We start from the raw sequence: 20,335 nt of genomic DNA, 5'->3' as shown, positions 1-20,335 counted from the left end.
CACAAACCTAGATGTCACTCCTTTAAAAGTAGCTGCCTACCCTACCCATCCATATGTATATGGATGTATACCAGCAGTAGGAGTGAAACAGGGTAGCTTCACAAATTCCTAGCGAAGGGCATCACTTCAGCTGCTCACTGTCCCACAGGTTGAATCAACAGGCCTGCATCAGCAATAGTGTGACCAGCAGGAGCATGGAAGGGATTCTCTCCCTGTACTTGTGAGGCCACACCTCGAGTTCTGTGTTCGGTTTTGGGCCTCTCACTTCAAGAAGGACATTGAGGTGCTGGAGTATGTCCAGAGAAGGCAATAGAGCTGGGGAAGGGTCTGGAGCACAAGCCTTATGGAGAGCAGCTGAGGGAGCTGGGGGTGTTTGGACTGGAGAAAAGGAGGCTCAGGGAGGCTCTTACTGCTCTCTACAACTCCCTGAAAAAATATTTTAGCCAGGTGGAGGTAAGCCTCTTCTCCAGCAACAGGATGAGAGGACATAGCAACCAGCAACAGGATGAGAGGACATAGCTTGAAGCTGTGCCAGGGGAGGTTCAGGTTGGACATTAGGAGCAATTTCTTCACAGAAAGAGTGATCATACATTGAAATGGGCTGCTCACAAGAAGGTTGTGGAGTCACTGTCCCTGGAGGTGTTTAAAGGAAAGACTGGATGTGGCACTTAGTGCCATGATCTAGTTGACAAGGTGATCAGTCAGAGGCTGGACTTGATCTCAGAGCTCTTCTTCAACCTAAATGATTCTATGTGATTCTGTCTTCCCTTTCATCTCTGTTCTGCAGCAATTTCCTGTTGTAACATAGGACCACGTGATGCTTTTTAAGCTAATTTTAATCTAGGAATGCGAATTAAACATTGCAAAATTAAAACAGCCAAACCACATAAGGTTGGTATAAGGGCCAACACTCCAAAGCTACTGCACATCATGGTTTTGAGCAGCTCTTCTGAGCCCACCCTTTCAGAAAGGCTGAGAATGGCAGAAAATCAACACAGGCAATTAAGGAATTAATCTGAAAAACGTAATACTAAAAAATGATTGAAAAAATTTTTATGAAAGAGAACCCCACCTTCTTGCTGTAAAGGGCTCTCAATTTGTGTATTTACAGCTGTCTCCAATTGTCAATCTGTGCATTTCACAGAATCACAGGATCACTTAGGTTGGAAAAGACCTCTGAGATAACAGAGTCCAACCCTGGACTGAATACCTTGTCAGCTATACCATTACACTAAGTGCCATATCCAGTGTTTTCCTGAACACCTCCAGGGACAGTGACTCCACCACCTCCCTGGGCAGCCCATTCCAGTATTAAATTGCTCGTTTTATGAAGAAATTCCTCCCGTTGACAAACCTAAGCCACACTGGCACAGCTTGAGGCCATGTCCTGTCATCCCGTCCCTGGTGCCCGCTAGCAGAGGCCGATCCCCACCTGGCTACAGGCTCCTTGCAGGGAGCTGCAGAGGCAAGGAGCCCCCTGAGCCTCCATGTCTCCAGGCTAAACACTCCCTCAGCCACTCCTCCTAGGACTTGTGCTTCAGACTCTTCAGCAACTTCACCAGCTTCCTTCCGTAGTCTTTACTGCAGTGATATTTGCGGTTAAAAATTATTTTGCTTTTTCACAGTGCTAACATCCCAGAAACTCGCTCTTTCAGTCGCTCTTGTCAAGATGCCCGAACAGTCCTCTCTCTCCTGCCAAGTGTTTCACGCACAAAATCACAGAGCGGGTCACGGAGGAAGGGACCACAGGGCTCCATCTGATCCAGCCTCCCTGCTCAGGATCATCCCAGAGCGCACGGCACGGGATTGCGACAAGAGGGTTCTCGGGTATCTCCATCGAGGGAGACTCCTCAGCCTCTCCGGACAATCTGTTCCAGTGCACGGCCGCCTGCACAGCGAAATTCTCCCCCCGCTTCAGGGTGGAACTTCCCGCACATTCCCTGGATCCCACCAGGTTCCCGCGTGCCGCGCGGCCACGCCCGCCGACATGACGTCACCACACAGCGTTCGCCCCGCCCCCAGCCACGCCCCACAGAGGGCACCGTCGCTTTAGCCCCGCCTCCTCGCCCGTGGTGCATCCAACTGCGCCTGCTCCCAGACCTCCTCTCTCTTTGTTCCGCTAACGTCAGGGAGAGGCGGGGCAAATGCCACGGTTCCCGGAGCCCATTGGCTGCCGCTCGGGCCGGCGCGGGTGCGCGCGCTGTCCCGTGCCCGCCTGCCCCTCCACCCCCCCACCCTGCCCGGGGGCTCCGTCCGGCGCTGCCAGGGGCGGCGCGGTCTCGCGCTCCCGGACCCGCCCTCCCCGCCGCGGGCGCGCGGGGGCCCCGCCCGAGCCGGGAGGAGCCGCGGCCGCCGGGGCAGCAGCGTCACCGCTCCGGTACGTCCGCGGCTCCACGCCCCGCTCCCCTCACCCTGCGCCCCCGGGGCTGCCCCCTGTCCTCCGCTACGGCCGTGAGCGGCCGCTCCTCCCGCCTCACTAGTCCTTAGCTGCGCGGCGGCCTTGCCGTGGGCGGCGGCGACGCGGCCGGGCAGCCCGAGGCCTGTGCGAGTGGCCGCGGGTAGCGGTGGATGCCGCGGGCCCACTGCGCGGTGACCGCGGGGCGGCGGGGGGTCACCGCAGCCGCGCAGAGCCCGCCGGTGGCAGGCGTCGCGGTGGTGCAGTGCCGGCTGCCCAGGGTATCGCGTTCCGCTGCTGGGCTCCCCTTCCCGAGCTTCCCGTCACTCTCCTCGTTCGAGACAACGAGAGCTGTCCGCGTCCCTGCGGCGGAGCGCGGTGCGGGAGGCCCCGGGGTCGGCGGGGGCTCGGTGTGGCGGTGGAGTCTCTGCAGACAGCCCCGGCTGCTTCCCTGCCCCGTGCGCCGCTGCTGCTTCCCTTCGCAGGCACGGGCGTCTTCTGGCCGCTGGAGCTGTGAGCAGACCCCAGTCGCACAGAGCGGTTCCCTGCCGCTTGTCCCTCAGCGTGCGATGCCCGAGCTGGCGTGCTCCTGCAGGCCGGGATGCCGCAGGGCCCCGTCTGCCTCTGGGTCTGAGTGCAGTGTGTGCTCGCCGTCGGGATTTGCTTCGAGTGCTGTCAGCATCGCTCCGTGTGCATGAACATTGTTTTGAAAAACTCGCCCTGCCTTCCCTGAAGTCTGTTGTGTAATTGTGAGAAACCATCGTTCTCTACAACTGCCTGAAAGGAGGCTGTAGCCAGGTGGGGGTCATACTCTCCTCCCGAACAAATGTGACTGGGATGAGAAGAAATGGCCTTAAGCTGTACCAGGGAATGTCTAGATTGAACCTTTGGAAGAATTTCTTCACAGAAAGGGTGATTAGACATTGGAATGTGCTGCCCGGGGAGGTGGTAGAGTCACCATCCCTGAAGGTGTTTGAGGCAAGATTGGATGTGACACTGAGTGCTGTGGTCTAGTTGACAGGGAGGTGTTCAGTCACAGCCTGGACTCGATGATCTCAGCAGTCTTTTCCAATCTAATTGATTCTGTGTTTGAGTTTCGAACACATGAAGATTTGTATATTCCATTATATTTCCTTCGACTTTCATGAATTATCAGTTAGTGTTTGTTTGTTATGTTTTTTGGGTTTTTTTCCAAGACTCTTAGAAAAACATTCAATAACAGAAATTCTGTTCTGTTCCAGCATAAGCCCCTTTAACATTAGGATATGGTGTACTGGGTTTAGTAGCTTGGAATGTTTTCCTCTTATCTTCCTACAGTTCTTTATAAGTTGTATGCACAAGCTATGTTGACACAAATATCTGTACTCACAAAGTGTGATATGAAGTCACAGATCTATTGCTGTGTTCAGGTTCCTTGTAAAAAATCTTTTATTGAAAAAAGTTCCTACTTGCTTGAGTATTTAATTATGAGCATGTGGTTTTGGCTACGTAGTTATTAGTTTCCCAGATGGATCTAATATTCTATAATTTGCTTCTTCATATATACCATTTAGCAGTTGCACTTTATTTTCTTGTATTTTATCCACAAAGTCTGTTCTTTGCCCAGGTTCAGTTAAGGAGTTGGATGTCCGTCTTGACTTAGGTTTGCAGTTAGTCAATATCAGTAAGACTCTACATTTAGTTTGCTTATTGGTCCCCCTGAAATGCACAATAACTAACTAAGGCCTCTTTTGCAAGCAGTTTGTATATTCAGGGCCCAGGATGCACAGTTTCCTGGGAAAATTATTCAATACTAGTAGCAAGGTCGTTGGGGACTTTGAAGGACAGAACTTGATAGCTTGGGCTCTAAACCATATTTTATGTAGTGGCAGCTTCAGACTAGCCCTGTGTCAAGTTTAAGTTTCAGCTCTATGTAGGCTTTGAAAGGAAGGAGGAATTTTATGTGTGTTTATCCCACTCCCGCCCCCATATCTCCTGTACTTGTGCACTTTTGTTTGCGGAGGTTTGTTTTGGTGTTTTTTGCTGTCTTCCTCCACCCCCATCATTAAGGATTCCCCTGCTTCTAGGTTTATATCTGTCCCACAAAATTCAGAGTAAAGAGCTCTGAAATGAAGCAGTCTTGTTGGTCTTTGTCTGTAGCTGTCTGGAAAACTTGTAAGATCTAGTACAAAACCATGGTTCGTGTCCAGCTTCGTGTGATGGCACAGGAGTAGGAGACCCTCTAAAGCTAATACTTCTGAACAGTTTGAGTGCATGGTGCATGTATTTGTGTCCCAGAACTTTGCACAGTGAAATTCTAGTGTGGCCATTTGATTTTGTAATGCCTGTTGTTGACTGATTTACTTCACCTTGCAGATACTGAAAGCACCGTTGAGAAAACAGCAAAATGAGCAGTCGTCGGAAGCGGGCACCTCCATCCAAAGTGGATGAGGAGAAGAAGAAAAAGCTCTGCTGGAATATGCATGAAGACCGGAGAAATGAGATGGTGGCTTTAGATGATGAAGTAACTGATGAGGACCATATTCCACTTCCAAGCACTTCTGCATCCTTCATTGTTATCAACGATGATAGCACTGATGAAGATCTTGTACAGAAAGAAGGCAGTGGCTCAAAATCTGTTAAGTTTTTGACAGTTAACGATGAAGAAGACTCTTATTCCATCTTGACTCCTGTGTCTGTACAGCTAAATATTATAGTCTTGCCATACCGTGCAGATAGGTCCTGGAAGGCTTTGTTGGGAGAATTTGCTCTTCGTCTGCCTTCTGAGCAAATTCTGTCTGATGAATTCCGCGACAGGAGCTTTACTTTAATGAAAGGAGACTCTGATGATGAGCTGCAGGTCTGTGTTCATGAAAGAAGTGAAGAAGAGTACAGCAATGAAACAAAAGAATACCTGGGTGCTTATGAACAACGTATTCTGGTGGAAGCAACTTTAAGTGGTGAAATATTGGAAGGTTTGAGATGGTTGCAAAAGAAAAAGATAATTGGACTTTATCAAAGACCTGGAGAGGCTCAGGCTTTAAAGGTATGCATTCATTATATTTGTTTTGCATTTTGAAAGTTCTTTTTCATTGTTTGAAATATAAAATAAAAACATCTGAACGAGTAAGTCTGGCAGCTACTCTGTATTTATAATGTGATGAAAATGTATAGTTTCTACATGCTTTGTAATGTTTTCAGTGTGTTTTTCCTATAAATATATTTTTATTTTTTCACCATTAGCAATGTATTACCTGAAAGAATCACAGAAGCTTTTCGCTGTATTTCCTCTACATGGTGTTTTTAGTAGATTTATTATATCTGTCTGTACCTGCTAATTTTCAAACCACTGTTATTATTTTCGTGCTCCTCTGATTATAATATTTTTGTCAGTTTAAGTATTAATTAAATTGTTGACTGTATAACCTTTTCACAGGTTGGAATTTACCTTCTTGAAGCTGGGCTAAGTAAACCAGAATTTCTCAGTGATGGAGGTGGAAGACCCAAAAAAGCTAATCAGATGATTCAAAAACTCATGGAAAAGTTCTACAGTTTTTTAATTCCAGGTAATGCAATAAAGTTGATTGTTGATGAACAGAAACAGTTTTGTCTTGTGTAGTAGTTGTAAATGTAAGGCAAAATAGTAGTTATTCCTGCCATCTGGAGCAACTCTTCTTTTCCAGGCAGTGTTATTAGGTAATTCACCCAATACTATTATCCAGTCATTACGCTCATTCTTTTATGTTGAAATTACAGGTGATAATCCTTCTCTACAGGTACTGAAGCATGTTTTTGAGTCCTTACTTTTTTGGAAGTAAATACCATTTTCACTGTTTTTCATGGGGGTAGTTTGAACAGATCTACAGTATCTTCTCTGAATTATACAGGAACAGTGTAAAAGAAACAGGAATTAAATTTGGAAAACTTGTTCCCAGGTTAGGGAACACAACTGCAGCAATAGATTTCTGTTTGTTTTATATTGTAAAGCAGTTACAATGTAAAATACTACAAAATTCAGCTTTATGGCAGTTTTGAGAATATACCATTGCAGATTGAGAAACATGGGCCTTCCTATCATTTTGGAATTAAAGGTATGTTTGCCAGGTTACACTTACTAGTAATACAGATTCACAGGGTGTTAAACAATGGCTCTGTGTTGTGATGTCTTAGGAAGCTTGTGGAAAAAACAAACAACACAAGCAACGTTTGTCTCGTTCCTGAGTGTAGAGTTGATTCAAAATTTTGACTGAAGACTGTAGTATACAGAGTTTGTGTTCTTGTGACAAAAGCTTAGCGCCCACCCCAAATAGGACTGCACTTAATTAGACAAGGCAGAGGTGTATAAAAATCAGGCAACTCAGGCTAAAGAGAAGCAAAAAGAAAGAGCTAACAATAAAATCTGAACATCCTTACCTGCTGCGAAGACAACTATGCAACTATGAGGAACGACTTGAGATGTACCAAGGGATGGGCAAATATAACTCAGTAACTGGGGAAGGTACTGCACGTAAGAAATCATTCCAAAACCTGAAGTCCGACTGACACAAATATGCCAGTTTAGATTTGAAAGAACGACAAATAAGATCCAAGAAGAGGTCTGAAGAAAAAATAGTTTAAGGTCTAGAAATGAATAGTAGTGGTTTTAAATCCGTTAGGAGAAGCAGAATAGTTGCCAGAGAATTCATAGACTTGAGATGTCTAAGGTATGTGATAGAGTGCTGAAATAAAAGTAATGCTATAGCAGAAAGCACAATTTCCTTCTCTGCGTATCTTCTCATTGTGGATGTGTTTGGGGAAAAAGACTGTGAAGAAAATTTCTGGTGACTTACTTTAAGGTCCAAACTGATTTTCTGCTGGAACCTGTGTCATTTGTCTTCAGTACACTGAAGGATGTGTTTATAGGGACTATCTGGTCCAGTGTAGCTAACAGGTGAAGAGGAACTTTCTGAAAGGGAAGACGTGCCTCTCAAAGTTTCCTGGGCAAGAATGTGGTCCTGAGAAGTTGGGTTGTCGTGCCTTAACTTTTCAGAAGCCCTGCAAGCAGCTCAGGGTGGTAAAGGAGCTATGTTGTTAGCTGGTAAAGATTACGACCATTTTTCAGCATGTACATTTTTATGTGCTGTAAAATAATAATAGAGTCTTGATTTCAAGCCAGTGAATGCCATGTAAGTGATGAAGTAAAATAGCTGACATGGAGAACAGAAATAAATGATTGCAAATCACCAGTTAAGTCCTACAAAGGCATGTGCAGCTTAATGTATTACTAACGCTTTGAGAAAAAGAATAATTGGTGTAATGGTATCAACAATGTTTAAGTGTATTATTCAGCATAACAGAGATGAAGAACAACTGAAAGCTTGCAAGCAGACTAGGCAATGGAGTTTCGGTAGAAATTCAGTAGATGAATAGAAAACAATGCAGAAGAAAAAAATTAATGGCCTCTCTCTTTGCTAACTGTTGCAAGCAGGGTTGCAGTTCAGTATGTAGGTGTATAGCTCAGTGAATGCATCAACTTAATGTTCAGTGTTAGTGAAACCAAATCAATAGTAAAGAATTATCCTGAAAGTGTTAGAGAACAAAACATGATCACTAAATCACTATAAAAGTCCATAGTGTGCATTATGCTCTGCTCTGAATTCAGAAAAAGCATGTCACAGAATTGAAGAATATTTGTGAAGGAGGACCTCAGGTGATTATGCACTGTGTTTAATTTCCTAACAGTTTTTGAGCACAAACTTACTGATGTGGCATAAAACAATATAGCCTTGATTCTGTGCTGATTAATGCATTTCCCTTAAATGTTTCTAACAACTTAGTTTAAATTCCACCTGGTTTTAAACAGAATTAGTTGAGGTTTTGTAAAATTACACCTAAGTATATATTCTAACATTTATCAATATCCATCTAAAGTGAAATCTATACAATAACATTCCAAGATGAGGCTTCTGGTTCCCCCCACTGATGATCAAACTCTCATGCTGATGGGGTTCTGCTCACAGATTTACACAAATAAGGGATATGACCTCTCTACTGCCACATTTAATTTAAATATATTTTTAACTTCACTCAGTTAATTCTGTTAATATCCTTCTAGATGTTTTTGAGACTTTTTGGCAGGAAGTTCATCTGTGTTATGGCAAGCATAGCATAGGTGCATTAAGTAATCTGAAAAAAATTGATAAAATATGTCATATGGAATCATTGAATCATTTAGGTTTTAACCCAGCACTGCCAAGTCAATCACTGAACCATGTCCCCAAGTGCCACATTTACATGTCTTTTAAATATTTCCAGTGATGATGACTCAACCACTTCCCTGGGCAGCCTGTTCTTATGCTTGACAACTCTTTATGGGAAGAAATTTTGCCCTGTTACCCAATCTAACTTTCCCCTGGTGCAACTTGAGGCCATTTCTTCTTGTTCAGTTACTTGGGAGAATAGACCAATCCCCACCTCACTACGACCTCCTTTCAGGTAGTTGTAGAGAGGACTAAGGTCTCCCCTTCATCTACTTTGTGTCCAAAAGACCTCAGCTGCTCCTCATAAGAGTTATGTTCCGGATCTGTTACCAGTTTTATTGCTCTGCTCTGGATATGCTCCAGCACTTCCATGTCTTTCTTGTCATGTAGTGAGGGACCCAAAATTTAATAAAGTAACCTCACAACATCCTTGTAGTCATGCTAAACTGCCAGCCCTTTCTTCCAAAGGTCATAAACTCTCTGTTTCCCCTAAGTCTCAGCCAAATCTGCCTGTTCAGGCAGATGTTCTCTGCTGTCTTACCTTTTTATCGTACACCATTTACCCTCAGTTTTCTTAAGAAGAATAAATTCTTTGTACAAACATGGTTTTGGTATTTTTTTGTTTACTACCATGTGTGACGCAACAAGTTTTCCATCTAGGCTGTTTTCATTAGATATTCATTAGATATTCATTGGATATTGTTATACTGCAGTCTGGAGAAGGAAAGATCCTACTGCAGATGCAGTAGCAGAACTGTAGTTCAGTCATCAAAGGAATTAAATACGGTACTTGAAAAGCATCAGAGAAACTGAATTTTTAGATAGTACAATGCCATCTGTTTCTCAAATGTAAAAAAGATTAAGATGAGATCTCTGTAACTGAATTACATTTTGAAATGGTTGAAAGCATAATTAAATATTCACTGTTTAATAAGTAACTGAGAGGGATAAACTTCCCTAGCATCCTTTTCAAAATCCCCATGGTAAGTAGAACCATTTAATATTGAAAAAGAAATATCTGAAAGAATGAGCAAAACATGAAGAGTGTGTACAGAAAAATTCAAATGCATTAAAAAAAATTTTGCTTTAAATTACATTGCAGTCTTTGCTCTCCTGTAGAATTATGGATAGACTTAGTTTATGTAAAAGTCAGTTTATTATCCTTAAAAATGTGAGATTTGAAGACTTATTTTAGCAAGTATAATGATAAGTGTCATTATATATGAAATTCTTTGATCAAAGTTATACTTTTCAAATACTCTAATTTTCTGTTCTTTTCCTAAAGTGAGGGGTATGTGTTAGAGGATCCCTTTGAATGGTTTCTTTACTATATAAAGCTGAGTGCTTTCTTGGGTGCTTTTTTTTTTTTTGGCTGGATCATTAATAACCCCACATGTGCACTCTGATTGCCTTCTTTACATTACAAGTCATATATATAGTTTTCATGAATATGTAGAAACTTAATGTCTTTCAGTATTCTCATTTCCCTTGAGAAGCTCTGGGATTGTTCCTTTGATTTAAAAGGATTAGGGGAAGGCACTGATGGCTGCCATATGTAGGTGTATAATTTCCTCCTTTTGTTTTGGAAATCATTCTTCATCCTCACCACCCATCTGAATGAAAGAAAGCTTTTGCTTTTCAGGAAAGAGAGTTCTAATACCAGCTTCTGAACATTATTTTAAGATTAAGCTTTCTGATTTTTGCCAGGTACATCTCTTCCTTGTAAGCCCGAGGCATCAGAATCAAAATCTGATTTAAGTGTGCCAGCCGTTTGCTGCTTTGTTAAAATGTTAAATATATTTTAAGGTTACTGCATGCTGAAAATGATAGCCTTGACTTGCTTCCAATTTTGGTGGTGGTTTTTTTGTTGTTGTTTGTTTGTTTTTAATACAAAAATTCTGCAGGGTGAGTTTATCTGCAATGCTAGGGTTAGAACTGGTCTGTATTTTTTTTTTTTATACCGAAGTTTTAATTTTAGGCCTAAAACACTGTAAAAACCTGGCTTGCAAGTATTTCATTCTCTCATATCTGTTTTCTAGAATGCCAACCCTTGAATTTTTCATGAATGTTCTACATTTTTTAAGTTCTGTGTATGCCCATATATCCAAATTATGTGAAAAAAATACATAAGCACAAGGCCTTCTTTCTTAGAGGGTAGAAAAGAAGGGGAGGCCTTCTGTCCCAAAGTGCGCTTACTTGTCTTGAGGTGGATTTTAATTTTGAAAGTATGCCTTGTCTGAATTTTTGCAGTGATGCAAGTGGTAAGAGTTATATTTTGTCCTACTGCTACAATTTTCTTAACCAGATGAATAAGTTAAGGTTAACTTTTCCTGTTTCAATAAGGTCATTTATTAATATTTAAGTCAGAAGCGTGAGATAATTGTGATTCTGTAACAATTGGAATTTTTTAGTGGAAGATGTTTATTAATTAAATAAGTTCTGGTCATTCTATACCTCAATTCTAAAGAAAGAGCTTTGTTGATTATATATACATCTGTGCTCACCATAGCATGTTAACTTTTAAGTGTCCTGGTTCCAGCTGGGGCAGAGTTTGTTTTCTTCTTAGTAACTGATGAGTGCCGGATGTTTGGGCTCACTGTGACAGTAATGTTTGTAATGCTGTGATTGGTTACTTCTTGCTGAGTGGTGCTTGTCCCAAGCCAAGGACTTTTCAGTCCTTACTCTGCAGGGGCACAAGAAGGGAGGGAGCATGGCCAAGACAGCCAAAGGGATATTCCACACCACAGAACAAACATCCTCAGTTTATAAACTTGTGGGAGTTGGCTGAGAGCCACCAGTTGCCGCTTGGGGATGGGCTGGGAGTTGGTCAGTGAGAGGTGAGCAATTGTTTTGTGTATCACTTGTTTCTTGGGTTCTTTTAATCTCTCTCCTTTTTCCTTTTCATTGCTATTACTATTATTACTACTGTTATTGTTGCAATGTTTCTCTTTATTTCGGTTATTAATGCTCATTGTTTACTACTGCTGCTAGCTGAGTCAGATGCAGTCATGGCATATGTTTAAATGACACTTTGCTTTGCTTATTTTCCTGTGTGTAAACTAAATATGTTGCTGCAAAATTTACTGAAATGTTGTCCCAAGTTGATTGATTATGCATGTCTTGAATTATTTGGTGTATGCAGATGACCTGGAGGAAGATGAGGAAGAATCTGACATGGAACTAGAACGACAAAATATTGAAGAGCTTTATGACTTTGTTCGGCACACCCATCAGCAGGATATCCAATTACTGAGAAAGGATGTGCAGCATCCTGCATTGATTCCCATTCTGAGGCCGTACCAAAGTGAGGCTGTGAACTGGATGCTTCACCGAGAGAACCACACAAGTACTCCAAGTAGTGGCAAGTATATGGATCTGAAAAATTTGCATAATTGTGGAAAGTGTCATTTGCATTGTCAGCAGTAATGTTTCCTTGCTGTTTGATTAGAAGTTTTGTGAGTTATTTCATTAGTATTTTCATAGAAGCTGTTCTTTGGGTCATACACTAAATGATAAGCTAGGTTTTGCTGAGCAGCAGTTGGTGTATCGTGTTGGTCATGAAGCTCTGTGGAGGTGGACTTCAGCTTTTTTTCTCTTAATGTCACAAAAAGGCTGAATAATTCTAAGGAGTGCGCTGTTAATAGAGAAACTTCATCATAGTAATGTGAGCACTTTCTCCATAGAAAACGCGCTGCACTTCTTATGGCGGGAGGTGATCACTCTGGATGGAATAAAAATCTACTATAATCCATTTACTGGCTGGTATGTTTTTATAGTTACTCTTTCTGAGGACATGTCAGGGTTGTACTTTGTGAAAACCATGTTGGTAGCTTTATCCTGCAGGATATAAGATATTCCATAACTTGTTTTTCAGTTAGCAACTAAAGAATTAGAACAATGATATCTTTAATTTGAAAAAAGAACAAACTCGAGGATATAATGCGCAGATAAATATGTAGATCTCAAGTTGAAGATGTAATTATTAAAGCTTTTCTTAAAGAAGTCAGTAATTTAGTGGTTTAATATTAACTTTTTTAATTTGGAGTATTGGAGGCTTTGATCTTCTGATCCAGTGTTTTCAAAGTCCAAAGGAAGGCAGCAGTATAAAGCTTTTTATTAATGCTAGGTATTGCATTAGTAAGCCTGTTTCTCTTTTCTCATTAATTTGGTCAGAATGGAACCTTTTGATTGCTAGTTTTTTATTTTTCCCTTGGTAACTTTCAGATCTTTTTCACATTGAATATAAAAATATTTCAAATTTTTTGGTACTAATGCTATGAAATGCTAAGGTTAGCAAGGCAAGGCCTATTAGGAAGTGAAAAATTCTAAAAATTCTGGCATGCATATTTGCCTTGGTCAGGTTCATACACCCAAAAAGCTTGCTAGTTTTTGTTAATCTCAGCTTAACTAAGAAAAGATAATGCCTCACCTTACAAACTTTGCCTTGCTGAAGCTATGCCGTGTGTCCCTGAACACACGCTTCTCTGTCACAACATTCTGTAGTTACTGACTTTGACTGGGAATGTACTTGAATTTTAGCATTATCCGTGAGTATCCAACTGCTGGACCCCAGTGGCCTGGAGGTATTTTAGCAGATGAGATGGGTCTTGGAAAAACAGTAGAAGTGTTGGCTCTTATTCTGAATCATCCTGGACCAGAGATTAAGCAAGATGATCTGACATTACCTGAGGTAAGGAAACCAGGTTGAGCATTGTTATGAAGATTATACTTTTCAGAATGAATGCAAGGGCATTCTCTTCTCTTGAGTTTATTGTTTTCTGGTTTATAGAAGTCCATATTTAAAGCTGTATTGCTGTGAAAGTTTATGATACTTGGCAGCATAAATGGTGGAATAGTTTGCATGAGATGCTGTTGATCCTTTGCCATTGTTCAATGGTTTTATTAGGCGACTGTTCTGTTAATATAGTTTGGGCAGGCTTCAGGAGTGTATAAATACATAATTTAGTTTACTATGTTGGAGGTCATTCTCCTTCACTTCATTGTATTGATGGGTATGAAACATCCATTAGACACATGTTGTGTGCTAAAATAGGGACAGTTTACATTCTAAATAGAGATACCTGCTCTCCCTCTATTTCATATAATAAATGAGCTTATTTAGCAACAGTTTTCCATCTTTTCACTTTCCTTATCATGCATACTGTGAAAACTTGGCACATCTACTAAACCCAGAAATTCTTTCTGAAGGGAAAGGACCATTATTCTTAAGTAAACTCTTAGCACTTTGTGACTTCCATTCCTTGGAAGTCATGGCAGCCAGTTTCATTGTACATTTATCACATAGTGATCTCCTGCCTGCTTGTCATTTTATCAGTTAAAAGGACTCAATTCTTAGAGAGAATAACATTCTTAAATATATGAGAGGGTCAGCACAGAGTAGTGCAAAGAGAGGAGTAGAAGCACTAAAGTGCCTGGACAGTGACTGACAACAATAGGTAGAGACCGGAGCTTTTGGAGGGCTGGAGTTACTGAAACTGTTTAATGATGTAAGTACTTGAGACAGGCATCTTAGCTAATATATTACTCTAATAGTAGAGTAAAATTTTGGGAGGCAATCCCTAAAAGGAGAAACATACTTCTTGTATAGCTGACTAGGGCTCTTCCTCTATATTGCTTACCTCCTTTTGTGTTTCTAGCTATATATTAAATATATATTTTCCTCCCCATCAGGAACCTAGATCATTTACATCTGTAGATTCCTGCAACTGAATACAAAAGTAGTGGAGGACCCAGAGGCTTTCAGAGCTGCTGTTTGTGTTTCAGTTAGGGTGCTAACTGAAACACTGTTTGCTAAGAAACGGAGCTGAATGATGTGTCACTCTGTACATTAAAATTGAGCTATCTGAGCAAATTAGTGAGATCAGAATATACATTTGTAGCAGCTCATGCTTACTTTAAAATGTGAGGAGATTAATGAAGGTCAGAGTGACTGTGAAGAGACATGAGCTAATAACTATTTAATGTTGTTTGCATTAGGGTAAGCTTGTGAACTTCTTTGTTCCACCTCAACCTTTAGAGGGAAATAAAAAGAAAAAAACAAAGGAAATGGAGCCTAAATTAAAGGAAAAAATACAGTATCCCAGTAAGTATTTCTGATGAGTTTTAAAATATGTTTTACCTTTAGCATTGTCTTATACTGGTCACTGACTGTGAGTTCAAGGCTACTCTTGACTTCTTCAGAATGAAATTATTCTTTTGCTGAGCCCTGTCATGTAGGACTGCATGCTACAAACAAGTGATCCACAGTTAGAAGTAAAGTTACTAACTCAGAACTCTGCTACAGATCTCCATGCAACTAAAAGTCTTTGTAAAGAGTTTATGCATTTAAATGAAATAAGCTGTATTTTTTTATGCCTCAGTAGGAAAATTGAGTGATTTATTTCTGTTGCTATCCAACATTGTTTTAGAATCACTGCAAAACAGCAATCTGTAGAGCTGCATCAAGTAAAAGCTTGTCAAAACTGCTGCCTATCTGCATTTTTTAGGTGAACACTATGTTTAGACTTCCCTTAGTACGTATTCTGTGAGGTAACTTCATTTCATCTGAAGCTGTAAGTTGTTTTGTTTTGATTCTTCATACAGGCTTACGAGTAATGATATTAGCAGCTGTAAAGGAAATGAATGTGAAGAAAGGAGCATCCATAATTGCAATATTTAAGTACATCAGTTCTATATATAGGTACGACACGCAGAGAAATAGACGGCTTCTCAAAAGAACTCTGGAAAAACTAATTGCAGAACAGGTGGTTGAACAAGTTAAAGGACATGGTCTGGCTGGGTCTTTCAAGCTGGGAAAGAATTATAAGGAACAGAAGAAGCGAGAAAGAGCCAAAGAGCAGGTAAAACATGCTGCTGTAGTTATTTCAAAGAATGTTGCAAAGGCTGTTCTTTTTTGCTGCCAATTGCTTGCTACTCTCAGCTGTATAGTCTATGTACACTAGCTCAGTGATACTGATCTAGTGTTAAAAATGAAGAAAACCTCAGCAATTGCTTTGACACTCATAAATAAAGAAGCAGAAATCATAAGTAGATAAAATTTGGGGCTAAAATATTAACTATGTCTGTCATAAGTCTTTTAAAAGCAGCATCTTGCACTTGGTCTTGTTGAACTGCATGATATTCCCATGGGCCCACTTTGTTCAGGTCCCTCTGGACGGCATCCTATCCTTCAGGTGTGTCACCTGTACCACTGAACTTGGTGTCGTCTTCAAATTTGCTGAGGGTGCACTTGATCCCTGTGGCTATGTCATTAATGAAGACATTAAGTACCACTGGTAGATGTTAAACATCACTGGGCAAGTCTGAATGTAAAGTCTGACATTCTTGGTTAATTTTACTTTGTAGGTAGCAAGGACTTCAGAAAGCACTCAGAAGAAGCAGTTGATTGATGCTAAAACTCAAACCAAAGAATCAAGAAACAGTGCTGAAACGTCTGAAAATGTCTTTAAAACTGCTTCACATGAGAATATTGCCATGGAAGAACATGATTATTGTACAACTAGTAAAAATAACAGGAAATCTGAAGCAGATAATGAGAACTCTGTAGAAGAGAAAAATGTTAAGCAAGAAACTGTGCTCCCAAAGTCTCCTGATTTTCATGGCAACCTCCTTGTCTCCAGTGACACGAGCAGTCATCCTGATGTTGATGTTTCTGAAACTACAGCTGTTATCCAGCAGGAAGTCCCAAAGGTCCAATCCTCACATTCCCAAGAACGTGCTGGCAGTAGCGTACAACATACCAGTTCTGTATTTCCATTTAATACCTCTGAATATCGTTTTGAATGCATCTGTGGTGAGCTTGGATTGGCTGACTACAAAGCTCGTGTGCAGTGCCTGAAATGTTACCTGTGGCAGCATGCCGAGTGTGTAAACTACAAAGAGGAGAACCTGAAGAGCAGGCCCTTCTACTGTCCCCATTGCCTTGTGGCAATGAAACCAGTTCCCACAGGAGCGACTCTGATAATTTCTCCTAGTTCTATTTGTCACCAGTGGGTAGATGAGATCAACAGGCATGTAAGATCATCATCTCTTCGAGTTCTGGTAAGCATATATATGGAGAGTTATTTTGTCAAGGCTCAGAGCTTACATCACTCGAAGTTCAGAGGTCTTTGTCCACTTTGCCAGAGCTCTACATTTCTTGCTGCTAGACCAATGCTTTGGCGTTATGCGGTGCATCAATGTCCCAGAAGGACAGTCTGCGATTAGTTCTTTTTTTTTTCTGTTTTAGTTGGTCACTGGGAGATAAACCAGTGGACTAGATTGTATTGCAGCTGAAAGCAAATTTTTGTGAGGTTGCAACATGTGGTTTCTGAGAGGGTAGGCTGTTTGAAAGACTACCAAGGAACTTAAAAAGGCCTATGGGTGTTTTGAGTGTTGTCTTGCTGTACACGTGCACTTAAGCAATTCTCTGACTGTTGCTCCTCTTTTTGTTCTAGATAAAAAGTGTTTCCATAGGTAAAACCTGTAGTTTTGCATTTCTGATTCTCAGGCTTTATAAAAGAAGTCTTGGGCATTGGTGTTTACTGAAAACAATACTGTTACAACTTGGCTGTTGGTCTATAACATCTACCAAATTGATTACTATGTTGCTTATTTGGATACCATGTATTGTCCTTTTACTTCATTTCTCATAACCCTGTCACTAGAAAAATCTAATTATACTTAGAGTAATAATGGCTATACAGGTCTTTAAAAATACTGTTATCACAGTATTCAAGAGTCTTTTATGACTGATGCAGCCAAGTTTTGTCCTTCGTATTTTTAGCAGTCAAGAACGTTTGTAATAATCAAGAGCTTTGAAAACCATCAGTCACTTGTATTTTGAACAGAGTAGTGACAGGCTGATATAACTTTGTATTCAGGGATATGTCTGGTACCTTTGGCTATTACGCATAGTTGCCCAATGTATAAATGAATTCTAGGCCTCCAGTGCTATTTGTGTGAGCAGTCCAATTGGATTTAATGCAGGTACTAACAAATGTGGAAAACTCACATGGTTTTTCTAGGGCCCAGTCCAAGTTTAATACCAGCTTTGATGAAAATTATCAGAAATAGATTTACATGGTAACAATAAACTAGTTTAAATACTGAATATCGGTACTTTAAACTGTGTGACATCTTCCATTCTGCAAATTGTTTTCATTTTCTTTTAACTGCCAACTGTGAGACTTGTTTTCAGTGTTGCTTCAAAATGAAAATTCGGTGTTTTATTTTCTGTTAAGGTAAAATGGAAGTAGTGGAGGTGTTTCAAAGAATAAGTTTCTCATGTTAACAACTTTTGCATTGCATGTGACATGTGTTTTTTACTCTTCAACTGCTTACAACCCATGGGAAATTCTAATGGTTTTATGTAATAGAAGAAGAAATTAAAATTTATCAGTAAGTCTTGCCTTGTGGCAGATTGTCTTTTACTGCTGCTGTGAAAACAACCAAAACTTGGCCAAGTTAAAAATCTCCAGAAAATCTATTCGTAAGTACTTGAAGAAGTCATTAGACTTTGGCAGCTGTTTGTTTCTTCTTGGTTATGTCAAAGAGCCTGCTCTTTTTGGTTAATTTGTTTCTTTTTTTTTTCCCCTTCCAAGCTCCCCTTCTCTCTTTAGTTTCATGTACAATGACCTGGGTTGCTCTGTTGTCCCACTTCGGGGCACAACAGAAAGAAATTATCTACAGGTGTTTCTTTCAATTGACAGAAACACTGTTGCCATATGCACAAATGGAGAGGAAGATTATTACTGGGAGAAAAAGTAGGGTTAAGAGTGAAATTAACAGTGAAATCATGTTCTGATCATCAAGGGGTAAAGAGCAGTTATTTTAATTTCTGTATGTTTCTAAAGGGATTTGGCTTAACATGATGAGGGAGATAAGAAAAGTACTTCTGATAATAGAACAAATGTCAGTATGAAGGGTTTCTGTTGATGCACAGGGACTGTATTTTACCTAAGGTTTTTTTTTCATGTCTTAAATCTCTGTAGGTAAAACTTTACTCAGAGTGTCATTTCTGGGTTTTTATATTTTAATGCATATTTCTGTCTTTGCCTAATCATCCATTAAATTTTAGTGGGTAAAGTTTTTGGAAGAAAGGTAATGATCTACAGTAAAGGAGAGGAGAAGGCTGAGCATGTAAGAGTGACTTGTATAATGTTGTTCCATAAAACATTACAGAATGCTTTATCTTCAAACAACTGTTACAACAAATAACTGTTTTAGAAAATAATGAAATCCTCTCTCCTTCAAAGGAGGAAATAAATGTTTTGCAAAGTCATAAAGTTAGACAAATTTTGCATCCATGACTGTATTGTATCTATTATTAGGTTACTCAGATGAATTTCCCACCATACTATTATATAAATACAGATTTTTATGAACAGTTTCATGTTATGTGAGCAACACCGCTAAAAGCTTGCACATATTAAACTGTACTGATATGTTAGCATTTTTATCAAAGTGTCTCTCACCTCCCTTCTTTGCTATTGCGCTGTTGCCTGTAAATCCCTGTAGGTGTACCAAGGTGTGAAGAAGCATGGCTTTTTGCAGCCACACATGCTGGCAGAGCAGGAGGTGGTTATCACCACCTACGACGTCCTGCGCACCGAACTGAACTACGTGGACATTCCCCACAGCAACAGCGAGGACGGGCGCCGCTTCAGGAACCAGAAGCGCTACATGGCCATCCCCAGCCCCTTGGTAGCAGTGGAGTGGTGGAGGATCTGCCTCGACGAAGCACAAATGGTTGAATGCACCACTGCAAAGGTATGACATTCCTGGGCATGCATTCGTTTAACTTGAAAATGTTTGGACAAGTTTATTGTAAATAATAGAGTCTTTCCTTCCCCCTTCTTAATGTTCAGAGTACACTCAGGTAGTTTGTCCTTGTCCCTTGTTCTTCAGAAGTGAATTTTCTGTTGGAGATACTTACTATTGAATGGTTCTTCGGTTGGAATTTTGGTAGATTGTGAAGAATATCCAGCTGAAAAAATAGTTAACATAATCTATACTGACAGTTTAAAGAACTAGGTCATCTTGTTGTATATGGTGTTTGATAGTTTCAAACAAGACACTAGCCTTGTTCAGTGATGTGATTCAGAGGCATAGATATGTCCTTTGGGTCTAGAAGCTAAAATAGTCAGCAGTCTGTCTGCAAACTCAAGGGATACAGTCTTCAGGGGGGATTATTTTAATTAGTCTTTGTCCAGTCTTTTTGTCTTCCAACACAGGAAGACAAAAATGCTACTTACATAATGCCTTACAGGCTTTAATGTTCAGAATTTTTTAAACATACAGTTTATTTTGCTATTTGTTTGCCTTCTGTAAACCCTTAATTGCACTTGATTACTTGGAAGAGGACATGGCTTTTATCAGCTTTCAGTTACCTTCTAAAAATATGAAAAATTTTGTATATGTTTTTATAATATATTGCACCAATGCTGCTTCTAGGTCTAAAGGTACATTCTAAAAAGATGTTCAGCCTTCTCAAAAATAAGATCCACCTGGTGTAAGACTGTGTTCCACTATGTTTTTCCTTTCCTACCATTGGCTCTATGTCCTTAGGCTGCTGAGATGGCACTCCGTTTGAGTGGAATCAATCGTTGGTGTGTCAGTGGCACTCCTGTGCAGCGAGGATTAGAAGGTGAGATTTTATGTAGTGGTGTAATCTCTGGGCTTTCATTATGCTGATAACTAGGAGAGGCTTTGAAGCATTTAA

General features: G+C 40.6%; 1 protein-coding gene across 6 annotated transcripts in view; it reads left to right on the top strand.

The window, feature by feature from the left end:
- The first annotated feature begins 2,246 nt into the window (after window positions 1–2,246).
- SHPRH (SNF2 histone linker PHD RING helicase) overlaps window positions 2,247–20,335 on the top strand; it is a 47,674-nt gene continuing 29,585 nt past the window's right edge. For 4 of the 6 annotated variants that reach the window (XM_041469902.1, XM_041469900.1, XM_041469896.1 and 1 more), the window contains exons 1-11: window positions 3,055–3,193; window positions 4,751–5,420; window positions 5,811–5,940; window positions 11,756–11,974; window positions 12,297–12,375; window positions 13,153–13,303; window positions 14,611–14,716; window positions 15,217–15,473; window positions 15,979–16,674; window positions 19,132–19,383; window positions 20,182–20,260. In XM_041469902.1, coding sequence (XP_041325836.1) covers window positions 4,782–5,420; window positions 5,811–5,940; window positions 11,756–11,974; window positions 12,297–12,375; window positions 13,153–13,303; window positions 14,611–14,716; window positions 15,217–15,473; window positions 15,979–16,674; window positions 19,132–19,383; window positions 20,182–20,260 — 2,608 coding nt within the window. In that variant the 5' untranslated portion in view covers window positions 3,055–3,193; window positions 4,751–4,781. Of the gene's footprint in view, window positions 2,378–3,054; window positions 3,194–4,750; window positions 5,421–5,810; window positions 5,941–11,755; window positions 11,975–12,296; window positions 12,376–13,152; window positions 13,304–14,610; window positions 14,717–15,216; window positions 15,474–15,978; window positions 16,675–19,131; window positions 19,384–20,181; window positions 20,261–20,335 lie in introns of those variants that run through there. The other 2 variants (XM_041469898.1, XM_041469899.1) reach the window with 2 other exon arrangements.

The sequence above is a fragment of the Pyrgilauda ruficollis genome, unplaced genomic scaffold (assembly GCF_017590135.1).
Source record: "Pyrgilauda ruficollis isolate IOZ18807 unplaced genomic scaffold, ASM1759013v1 scaffold24, whole genome shotgun sequence".
NCBI lineage: Eukaryota > Metazoa > Chordata > Aves > Passeriformes > Passeridae > Pyrgilauda > Pyrgilauda ruficollis.
The sequence above is the reverse complement of the archived record's forward strand: the minus strand, read 5'-3'. Positions and strand labels throughout refer to the sequence as shown.